This window comes from Pantherophis guttatus, chromosome 1, assembly GCF_059756535.1.
Source record: "Pantherophis guttatus breed Tessera chromosome 1, ASM5975653v1, whole genome shotgun sequence".
Classification (NCBI taxonomy): domain Eukaryota; kingdom Metazoa; phylum Chordata; class Lepidosauria; order Squamata; family Colubridae; genus Pantherophis; species Pantherophis guttatus.
This window is the reverse complement of record NC_142063.1, coordinates 192,681,144-192,693,624: the sequence shown is the minus strand read 5'-3', so window position 1 is coordinate 192,693,624 and position 12,481 is coordinate 192,681,144. Positions and strand designations below refer to the sequence as shown.

Genomic DNA, 12,481 nt, shown 5'->3' with positions numbered 1-12,481 from the left:
TACCATTTTAATATAAAAATGGTCACATTGAAAAACCTTAATGAGATTGAGGGAATTCAGGATCTAAGTTAAGACCGAGCTTTAAGCTTAGGAACAGACATACACTGTTACATCCACTTTCAACACTCAGAATTGCAGGCTAGAAGCAAATGACTTTCCAAGAAACAAGATAGATGGCACTACTTCCTACATGTTTTCTATTAATTTGAGGATAAAATTTTAATGAAAATTCAAGAATAGGTATTTTCACAATAATTATTTTAAATTAGTCAGAAATCAAATTTGATTTTACAAGAAGCCAATAACTGTGCACTGCTGAGCAATATTATGAAAATTAAAATTGATGGATAAAAATTAATGTATCAAATAATATGTATGCCTCATGCAAAATTAAATGACTAACTTCTAACAAAGATGATTTATCAATTCTGATATTAAAGAGTTAAAAATGCACAATGTACCACTAAAAGCTTCTATAGTTACAAAGATAAGGGACGCTCTTCCTAGATATTTGATCACCAAAGCTTAACAGAGACTTGTACTCCTCTACCTGTCTCATGTGTACACAGAGGCATGCTGTGCCACGGAAAGACATCTGAACTCCCAGTAAAGTATTAGAAAGGGATATGAGACACCCTATATACAGATCTTTCGGTCTCATCATAGCTTGGACTTTCATTAAGGAACAATACTAGGTAAGCGAGGCCTCTGCTACATCTTAAAATGACTGCTATATCCAGAGAGGAGAATATTGCCTCAAGCAGTGAACTGTTTAAGATCCATACAGACAATTCAAAGAGAACAAGAGTCTTTAGACTGTATCTGCAACATTTAACAGAACAAGCTTGACGAATGACCATTTCTTTTTAAAAATTAATTTTGCTACAGATTAATCTTTCAAGTAAACTGAAACCTTTACCTATCAAGAGAACTAAACAGAAGCAAAATGTACTGTTAATATGTCCTGTCTTCTCATATTTCATTCTAAGATGGCAGAATATTCCCATATTCAGCCTTGAAATATTTCAGAAGTATTAAACTGCTGTTCAGAATTACAACACAAGCTTTTGCCTAATATCAACTTTTCGGTTTTTCTACAAGCAACAAGGTGCCAGCTCTTGTTTATGCAACTTCATTAGTTGCAGCTGCCTATTGCTACATTCTATAGAGTTTGATACTGAGATCAACGAGCATAATTTCAAGCAGAAAGATCACAAACTGAAAATATTCTTAGTGATACTTGTATTTTGTTCCAAACACTTTTTAAAGCTGGATCTCTTTGGCTGAAGCACATCAATTAAAACTACACATTTGAGATATATTAACGAAACTAATTATCAAACTTACGGTTCAATAGAAAAAAAAAAGAATTAACTACTGATTGGAACAGGTTATGGAGGAAGAAGCTATAAATTAAAACTCATATATTCTTGTTTGTAGGAAAATCACACAATGCAGCTCATGCTTTTAGTACAAAAGTTAAGAGATTAAATTTGCAGTGTTTAGTGTTTTGGCTGACCTGGGATGGTGGTGGTGGTGCTAGAGCTACTGTCATCCACGGGCCCAAAGAAATCAAGGTTCAGAAGAGTGGAACCTCCACTAGCTTGAAATTCAGTGACCATGTTGGTAGGCAGCCATATAGAAGGTAAGCCAAGGGAGGGATTTATGTGTAAAAAGGGGGTAAGACACACACTTGAACATGCCAGTTATAATTAGTAATTATTACATCATTTTATAAAAAAATATAATAGTGCTTACAAGATTAGTTTGCAGTTTCTATAGCTGTTAACAAATCAATGTACACTGTCATGTACAAATGCAGCAGGGATTCCAATACTAGTAACTTAGAAGCTAGCCCACATTTTCAGAACAATGGACAGAACCAGAGAGAATCAGAAGGGTATGTCCAATTAAAGGGAAACAATTTTGCAAATTCAAAGCTATTGTTTTACATGAAAAAAGATACTGCTGTACAAAAATAGTACAAGTTGTAGTAAGTGTGCATAACTTTACCATTTTAAATTGAACTGTGCATGATGAATGAATAATGCGTTGTCCATAAAAATACAGTAAGGACTGTATGTTCTCATTTATTGTTTTGAAATTTTATTGTGCATTGTTACTTTCTTCCCTATGATAATAACTCATTATAAGCCCCAGGTGCTTAGCAGGCATAGAATGATTTATCAATTTAATAAATAATATAGCAAAGCAATATATAGGAATATTGGTAGTAGTAGTTCTCATTACAACCAACTCCTTGGTGTTAAGTTACATTGTTCCCCTTTAATACTGAAACAGAAAAATCAGAAATACATTTTAAAGAAATTTTTAAAGGAAAGCATAATGAATTGACTGAAGAAATAAGACACCAGACAACAGCAAGAGAGTCCATCCAGGCTTTCCTTCAGCACCTTCATATGAATCACAAAACCGTAACATCCTCAAACACTGTTTAGCAATGTTTTCAGTTCACCGACATGGCTGGTAATTATGATGTATGACTGAACTGTAACAGAATAGATGCCATGTTTACTAAATCTTATTTAATTTATCAGATGTATTTAATGTACATATTTTTACATTTTGAAGCTTTGTTCTTATTTTTGGCACTTAACTAGAGAAAATCATGACAATACAAGTTTGCAGCCATTAACAAAAAGATTTACTCTAGTAAAATTTCACAATGAACAAAACTTAAAGTGGGCTAGCATTTTATCATATACAATATTTGTACATGGTTGAAAAGTAGCTTTTAAAAAATGAATGTTTTACAAACAGATTTTGATTAAAAAAAACCTTGGAAGCAATTACTACACATGTGATTTTGCTGTTTAGAACTATAAAGAAGCCTAAATAGGCAACAGTCTGTTGAGATGAAAGCTATAAACTAAGTATAAATAATCTAATTACTCCAAACTTATGTTCTATTAATACAATATTACACAGTGATGTGTATGTAACACAAATTGAGCAAAAATATGTCTTACCTTGCTCTTAAAACACTACAGACTGCTTTAAATTGAGCATAGTTAAACAGAAAGAAAGCCTGAATTTCCAAAGCTAAGAAAATATATATGTAAACTATCAGCAGAAAGATGTTTGTCTGAACTTTGTAGCTTTCTTAACTCTAGCTCTGGTGCTAGAGGCTCTACGGAGAGACGTACCATCTAAAGGGTTAGTAAGGCCACTGCTACTCCAGTCAAACTGGACAGGTGGTAGAGATTCCTAGAGTTGAAAAGTCAGAAATCAGATTTTATAGTTAGGTCATAGTATAATAAAACGTCTTATGTGCTCTTGTGCATGCAAAGCAAAAAGGCTACCATTGAAAAGACAAAAGACAGACTCAAGGCACAAATGCTCAATGTTCAAAATGAAATCCTTAAAATGCATGTAACCCATGAAAAGGTTTAATTATTTCCTAGTACTGGGGGGGTCTAGATATGTCTGATGGACATATGAATTACAATTACAATATGGTATTACTCCAGACAGGGATATTGCTCTGCCACAACAGGCAGAAAAAAAGGTATAAATGATTAATACAAGAGAAGCAGAACAGTAACAGCAAAATACAATTTTCTAATTCTTCAGTTTTGAAAATACAAACGGACAATCACAATGTATTTAATGAAGTATATTTAATAAATGGGCAAAAATGGATCACTACAACTCTCTTAAATAATTATAGTAAAGTCATAATTATTTAATAATTTAAAAAAACACTGAATTGCACTAAAAAGCAAAATCTTACAATCAGCAGGCTTATGTTTCAAAATGGTTAATACACTTAACTAGGGTATTAAGTATGACAATAAATTAGAAGAAAACAACAAAAAATATGAAAACTATTACTACCTAAATTTCTAATTTTGAAGCATAAGACAAAGGAAAAAATTGCACACTAATAACTAGTAATGCATATTGCATTTTTAAAAGGTTCCAGATGTTATTATTCAAAGAACAAAAGGACTATTTTTCATTTGTAAAAGAATCAAGGATCCAGCAGTAACTTCCTACTAAAGGAAAGGACGTTTTCTGGTTACATCTTTCCTTTGTATTCCAGAGTGTCATGCTACTCCAAAAAATTCTGCAAAACCATAGCAACTTTTACAGGACAATGCTGAAAAAAGGGGAGTTAACAAAAATTAACATTTTCTAAAATAAACACAAGTCTTCTGAAAAGAAATCCTGACCTAACACTAACCCTAAACTAAATGTCACAAAGAATTTCTAGATTCTCAGTTTACCCTGTCCTTTAGGGCAGAGGTCGCCAAACTTGGCAATTTTTAAGACTTTAATTCCCAGAATTTCTCAGCCAGCCACAAGCCTTAATGTTGCCAAGTTTGCAGACCCCTGCTTTAGAGCTTCATGATGCTTAAATGGAAATAAGCAAATGCAAACCCCTTTATTACTATTGTATATTTTATCTCTGTGTTGCTTTACCCATCTGATACTTCTGTTTAGCATATTCATTCTGAACTTTATCTCTTTTTTGCAAAAAGGCATAAATGCAAAGCAAGAGCAAAATGTGTCAACAATTTCACTAAATCTTCTTTAATTAAAATTAAAGCTTGCAAAACTGTACAATGTAAGTATTGAATGTATAGTGTATAAGAAAGTATAAGAAAGCAATTTAGGATTTTACTTAATATTTCATATAACTTAAATTATGACAGAATGCTTAATTTTAATTTATTCAAATTGTCTAATAGAATCAACCAATTATGTTGGTTGAATTGCAGTCAATGGCCTGCAAAAATTGCAGACACTAAATGCTCAATTCCTTAACTCTGTGGATATGTCCTAGCATGATACTGCAACATTTCTAACCTACTCAGTGGAAAAGAGCATAATGTAATAGCCCTGCTTTGGGTATACCTTGTTTCCCCCAAAATAAGACATCCCCTGATAATAAGCCCAATTGGGCTTTTAAACGCATGGCAATAAGGCCAAGCGCTTATTTCAGGGTTCAAAAAAATATAAGACAGGTCTTATTTTTGGGGAAACACAGTATTTACATATTTCTAAGAACTGGTGATGATTAGAACAATCCCCATATCTGAGGATGTCCAGCACTGGCACAGAATTACCATCATCTATCACAAAAACTTTATTTACAGCAGGGTTTGAATCAAATAGCTCAAGATATTGTTGATTTTACCTAAAGTGAAATGTCAGAAAAGCCAAAAAGTGCTACTTTTTCAATTTTTACCATAATTTTCAATTGAAAGGAAATATAAGATAGCAGTACCTCATTAAGCTATCTTCTGGCCAAGCCTGACCTGTGTGATTCAAAACTTCCATGGACTTTACAAAGAAACTCATCTAATTACTTTATTATTTGAAATATACTTCTATTTGAATATATATGTTTTAAATTTTTGTTTTGTTTAGATACAAAATAAATACTACTTCTACATTACATTTTGTTCATATTCTCAAAAGATTTCAATATTAGTTGAACATTTTCCCTGAATTACACCAAATATAAGTAGTCTTCAACCATTTATTTAACGAAGGCTTAAAATTATGACAGCACTGAAAAAAGTGACTTATGATCCACCCTTGAAAGTATGATGATCACACCCGCTCTGCAGTCACATAATTGTGATCTGAGTGCTTGGCAGCCTGCTCACATTCATGATGGTTAGGGTGTCCTGCAGTCACATGATCACAATTTGCAACATTCTTAACAAGCAAAATCAATGTGCAAAGCCAGATTTGGTTAACAACCACATGATCCACTTAATGACCACAGTAAAAATGGTTGTAAAATCAGGTCTAGTCACATGATGACTTGCTTAACCACCACAATGCTTGATGACCAAAATTCCAGTGCCAACTATGGATATAAGTCGAGGACTAATTGTAATCATATATAATAAATACAATCTTTATCAAAATGCTGTTTTAAAGTTAAGCAAAAATAGCCATTCTCTGATGAAGCAAGACTTTGGAAACAGGCTTCACTCACTCACAAGGGGACAAAATCCTTGTAAGGATGAGTTCGAAAGGTGACACATGATCTTAGATAACATTAGAAACTAAAATTATGGAATATGCAACACCCAAATTATGTTTGACCAATGGGCTTGTCCTTTTATCTCACCATTAGTCCTTTGCATCCATCCAATCTGAAGAGTTTCCCAAGTTTTAGTAATAGATTGATAGATATTCAATGGGAGGGACAATCAAGAAATAATTCATTCCCACTCACAGATGTTAAGCTGCTCCATCAGCAGATGAGTGCTAATGAACCTAGCTCTGACAAATTCAACAGCTTTCTTTGAGCATATGAAGATTTCCCAGGCAGATTGACAGAATTTTGGATATTGTCATTAAGAATATATTGATTGAACAATAACCAGTCTTATTCTTCCTTTCTTTTTTTTACCTGCAACTGATCAGGTGTACATATATTAATTTCTGGTGATATAGCAGAAGTCTGTCCTATTGAAGCTATTTTCTCTGCAGCAGAAATTGGTTTCATGGGTTCCTTTGTAGGCTCTAACATACCCTAGAAATGAACACAATCAATCAATCAATCAATCACTCAATCAATCAAAACTTTATTATGGTCACAGGCAAAAATAAGGAGGATAGGATACAATTAGTAATTTTAAAAGGTAAAAAATATAAAATAAATAAGTTAAAACAGATTTTAAAAAGCATATGCACACACAAACAGAAAAAATAAAAAACCTATAAATACAATGAAACAAAATCAACATATGGCCAATTAAATCTATCACAATAAAAAACACTCTTATTGTGTTTTGTTATGAACACAAAACATACCGTTTTAGTAACACTGAATAAAGAAACGCCAAGCATATTTTTAAAACAATAATGTCTGTCTAGTGTATCTACTATTGAGCATAAAGAAACCTTTACTTCTGGTTGAAAAGAAAAAGAAGACTAGCATTGTTATATTTGTTTTTATTGTTGCATTCAAAATCATAGAAACAGTTTTACTTTTTAAAATATGATTGCTTAGTAATAAAAATAAAGAGTTTTTTTTGTTTAATCGTACTTCCCAAAGAACTCATTGCACCCCATTGCATAAATTTATTCAATTAGCGTGTTGAATAATAATATTTACATTACAATATAACATTGTAATTTATGGGTGCTGCTGAATGATGGAGGGTGGGCATTTTCACATCCCCACCATTTTTACTCTGGACACACACAGCCATTTGTGGCTCACCCACATTTGCCCTCAACATGAAAGGGACCTCAGAGTATTTTCCCAGCTGACCAATTAGTGCAGAAACAGCATCTATCCTCTAGTCTAGTCCATACCACTTTATTCATGTGTTAATTTAAACCATTGTTGTTATTGGAGAAGTGCACAATAGCTAAATGGTTCATCCCTAAGATCTTGCAGTGCTCATCTCTCAACCCAAAAACTGGACTGTTTGTAGCATGATGTGATATAGCTGCTCTACAACTCTTATTATCAGTATCTATAATCAGTATCGTTAGAAGTACTAGTGCTCCTGTTTAAAATGATTTGGCTAAAGATGGAATAGAAGTTTTAGCTTACAAAAGAGAATGATTTGTCATATCTTTACAGCTTTGAGATTAACTCTATCATTTCCTGGTTATTACTAAATAGTTTTTCATCAAATATGAATCAGGCAAGTTATGCAATGATTTGTAATCAATTCCCAAAACATAAGTGAATATCAATTCAGACTGAGATTCCCATTTTGATCTGGAGGCAAAATATAATTTGTAGCATTCAGAATTTGTTTAATTCAAGCATTCTTTTCTTGAAATTGGGAAAAGGATTTGGAATATGCAAAGGATGACAGCAGCTGAATGAGCCTAAGCCAGTGATGGCGAACCTTTTCGGCACCGAATGCCCAAACCGGAATGCCTGTGCACATGCGTGCGCCAGAGCACTGGAAACCTGAAGACCAATTGGCCGGTGCGCATGCGCACGCTGGCCAGATACTTTTCGTGCGCACCAGAGCACTGGAGATCTGAAGATCACCTGGTGCACATGCGCATGCTGGAAACCAGAAGAGGTGCTGGCGATGGCGCGCATGCCCACAGAAAGGGCTCTGCATGCCATCTCTGGTATGCGTGCCATAGGTTCGCCATCATGGGCCTAAGCAATCAAAATGGCTTGTTTATGGCTTCTATTTTTCTTTAAGTATCTAAGAATCATGGAAAAATCTAAGGAAAGATCTACCTAATGATAGGTATGATATTTTCTGCAATTAACTATCAGATGTTCGGAACCAAATGTCCTACAAAGTGGAACAAAGCTCTTGTCCCAAAGAAAATGGAATTCAAGAACATTACTCCATACCTTACACACAAAGTAACTGATCCAAAAGTGCAACAGGATTTGTTGTCTAAACCTGATGCACCCAAAAAGCTCTATTATGAACTAAGTCATCACAGAATAGAGCTCCTAACAATTCCCCAATATCAGAACTGCCCCACAGCACATGAGAAAATGTGTAGGGAAGTGGAAGAATCTTACATTAAATGATACATTCCCTTCAGTACAATAATAACACAAGAAACGATATTATAAAGTGTGCTAATAAATTAAATTAAATGCTACTCTAGTTTACCTAAAACTTAAATAACCGATACATGACTTGGAGGCTACGCTGCATTTGATCTGAAAGGGCATTAGATTTTACTATTATGCAAATGCAACCACATTGAGCTGTTGGAACTTACCAACCCTGCTGCATACATGGGAACTATGACAGGCTGCTTCTTATTACCTGTGAAGAGCTAAAACAAAAGACATTTCCATCTAATTAGTCCAAGTTATTTGCAAACTTATTCAATTAGTCTCAAGAACCATTTTTCAAACAAGACCAGCAGTTTTGTAGGTTTACTTATGAAATATACAATGTCATGTAAAATTACTCTCAAGAGTTAAAACTATATACTATTCTGCATTCCAGAAGAATGGAAGAATTTCTACCTTAACTGAAAACTCACAATGTTTCTTGTGTCGATTCCCAAAGAGCAGAGAAGCTTTTTGTTGCTATGGGAGCCACCCCACTGGTATCTCAGTCCATAAGCATCATGGATATCCTGAATTTCTGCCCACACATCAAGTAGTTCCCTACAGAGCATGTTATAAGTCAAGAGAAACAGCAAAAAAGAAAAACACTGGCACTCAGCAGATTTAATTGCTTTCTCCTGCATTTTTAAATGACTGGCATATTAAAAAAAAGTACTGATTAAGATCCCACCCAAGCACTTAACCTCTAGGGAAATAACACTGATATTTACAGAACAATTATTCTTTTACCATACAATGAGAAAATGAGGTTCACAGCAAATAGACTGGTGTCTACTTAGAAGACACTAGATATAATAAATACTTTTTTGTAAGTATAAGCAATACCCCACATCCAAATTATCTATTTCTGCCCAACAGGACAGTTTGTCTCAGAAAATATTCCCAAATATTCTTCTTCTCCATGTTTTGATGCCACTAAATATTCCATACCTTTCTGAGAAGTTCTCCACTGTTCTCTCTGGTTTTCTGCCCACTTCTAACATGAGATTTAAAGGAGGAATTTCCTCTCTCATTTCAGAAACAAGTACAGGAGGAAAACAGGCCTTGAATATTCGTTCAAGACGATTTAGAAGCACAACCTGTATTAGGACAAAGAAAACCAAACTGATTCTGAAAACCATGCAAGTATCTTTTTTAATTACAGGGAAAAATAATGTGTTAACTTTCAGATATAACTGTCTATATATAGTTCCTAGGATTCTCTGAGAAGGCAGTAGAACATCAAGCAGAAACACTTCTTATAAACAATGTGAACAGGAATTTATCTAGTTTTGTGTTATTCACAAACACACCGTATTTGATTGTAAAGGTAATCCTCATTTACTGACTCTTTGAAGTTACAACTATGCTGAATGAGGGTACTTATGGCTGTTCCTTACAACTGTGGTTGTCACAGCGTCCCTTGGTACCAACTCACAATTAGATTGGCCACAGCATCTACTGGCCATGTGATCACCATTTGTGTACTTAACTAGCTTTTGAAAGTAAAATAAGTGAAGCAGTTGATAGGTCACCACAAATGATGATCATGTGACTGTGGGACACTGCAACTACATGGGATTTACCTAATAACTGTTATTAGCTGCCTGCAATTACTGTAAGTTCAAATCTCACCAGGCTCAAGGTTGACTCAGCCTTCCATCCTTTTTAAGGTAGGTAAAATGAGGACCCAGAATGTGGGGGCAATAAGCTGACTTTGTATAAAATATACAAAAGTATGAAGGCTATTGCTTAACGCATTGTAAGCCGCCCTGAGTCTCTGGAGAAGGGCGGGATATAAATCAAATTAAAAAAAAAAATCTGAATAAGGGAAAAATAATAAAAATTGCTCTGCCTTGATTCTATTTGGTACGGGGGGAGGGAAGATCTCTGCAAGTCTTTCAAGCTTTTGTTGTTATACAATGCATTTATATAATACAGCTTCAATAGTCTTCGCTGAGTTTATTTCATGACCTGACCTATCTTAAAGGGATGACAAATATCTTGGGATCATATGTATTACTTCCCTGTGATTCAGGAAGAGACCTCAAAGTGCCTTCTACAGTTGCTGCTAAAAATCTCCAGCATAAATGAATTTCAGTTGCAAACCTCTTAGAAACAGTGCAATATTCAGGATAATTTTCTGAAAAGGTTATGACTAATTAAAAATAAAAATAAATCAGGGCAGCATGTATTTTAAGTATGCAACACATAGCCAAGACCTGAATATTATATTCCATTTTATGAAAAATTGGGGCAATGATGGTAAAATTATACCTGCTGTGCTATTCTATACTGCCTGCTTAGGCTTTTAGAGGCTTTTAAACATTTTAAAAGCATTTGGCTGGTCAGTGCTGGAGGCAGATTTCTTTAAAACGTATGTTTGAATCAACATTAATTCTTATCCACCTTCCTCTTCTGCTCTGCCAACTATTTCTGGGCCATACTCGCTTTCTGAGTAAAATCTGTGGAATAATGTAATAATGCAACAATGCTACATGGCTGAGGTGCACAGCTTGAAATGGAAGCAACTTTAAGTGTCAAAGCAGAGGCTATGTAATCCAGAACAGGCATGTTCAACAAAAAGAAAATGGTTAGAATTTGATATTTTAATTTAACATGTAGCTAATATGATTATTTGCCAAGTAATTAATAATTTTCCTATTCTTCCTATTTGAAAATTACAACTTGGTAACAATTTTGAAAGAACCTAGATGACTGCTTCCAAGGGTTTCAGGGCCCTTGACCTCAAAGCAAGGCCATTATTTTGCCCACATTATTTTGATTAATAATTATATTCATGTCAATCTACTCTTTCATCATGGCTTGAAAAGTAGACTGTATATTTAATTATGATCATTTAAAATTAAAATGATCGTAATTTTTACATTAAAAGTATGATCTGCTGTATTCCTGTTAAAAGCTTTGGGCATGGTCCTTAGAGCTCCTCAAAACTGTTACAGAATTGTCATTTTTAATGTGAAAAGATGAACTATTAAATAAAAATAGACAAATTCTTAGCGCTTACATGGATAAATCATAGCTGGTTTGATATTCTTGATGGAGCAGTGCCTATGTGACCTGGAATTAGTGAATCTATCTGTGGTCCCCCTGTCATGGTCAGATCAGTCTGGTGGTGATCAGTTTCTCTAGAAATGTACATCCCCTGCAGGGAGGCAGGATCTATTAGGTCAGTCCGCCCCAGCGACTAATTGACCTAGATGTGTTTCAGAAGAAACTTGGGTTATAACTGCAGATGTGCTGCATAGTCCTGCCAAAGTCTTAGTCACCACTTGGAATAGGAAGATGACTTGAGGCTCTGGATAGAATTGCACCCATGCAACCTCTCCTAACTCATAAACCTCTTTGTCTCCCATGATATATGGAGGAATTGAGGGATGAAATGGATAAAGAGACGTCCAGAGTGCTCCTGGAAGAAGACAAGAGACAAACTCAATTGAACATGCGTAAGAGCTGCTATTAAAGCGTACCTCATGATGATTCGGGGGTAAACCATAAATATTTCTCTGCACTAATCGAGTCGGCAGATAATTGGCCAGTGACCCTCTTTAAGGTGAATAACTTCCTCCTAAGGAAAGAGGGTACAGAGATTCACCTGAAGAGACACTCTGAGGAATTTGCTGATTTTCTGGAAGACAAAATTGCTCAGATTTGTTCCCAGTAAAATGCCAGCATGGTTGCTGATCTGGTGGAGGCACCTGAAGCAGTTCTTGTCCAGTTATCTGGGAAAGGTCTGACCCCATTGCTTCTGAGGAAGTGGACAGGGAATATTAGCACATGCCCTACCTGGCTTGTGAAAGCTTCTGGGGAGGTGACATGCAGGTAGATTCTGACTGTGATTAATGCTTCCCTGTGGGAGGAGGTTTTAGCTTTGTAAGCCACTTGTAGTCACTGTGAGTGAGTTGAATGGCCATG

General features: G+C 34.9%; 1 protein-coding gene across 9 annotated transcripts in view; it reads right to left on the bottom strand.

Moving 5' to 3' along the window:
- The window catches only part of AFTPH (aftiphilin), a 40,309-nt gene that overhangs the window by 17,818 nt on the left and 10,010 nt on the right, over window positions 1-12,481 (bottom strand). For 3 of the 9 annotated variants that reach the window (XM_060689352.2, XM_034432449.3, XM_034432450.3), the window contains exons 3-8: window positions 9,497-9,645; window positions 8,980-9,106; window positions 8,710-8,766; window positions 6,398-6,520; window positions 3,168-3,228; window positions 1,520-1,603 (exon numbers count right to left, since the gene is read on the bottom strand). In XM_060689352.2, coding sequence (XP_060545335.2) covers window positions 1,520-1,603; window positions 3,168-3,228; window positions 6,398-6,520; window positions 8,710-8,766; window positions 8,980-9,106; window positions 9,497-9,645 — 601 coding nt within the window. Of the gene's footprint in view, window positions 1-1,519; window positions 2,510-3,167; window positions 3,229-6,397; window positions 6,521-8,709; window positions 8,767-8,979; window positions 9,107-9,496; window positions 9,646-12,481 lie in introns of all 9 variants that reach the window. The other 6 variants (XM_087882274.1, XM_034432451.3, XM_087882275.1 and 3 more) reach the window with 3 other exon arrangements.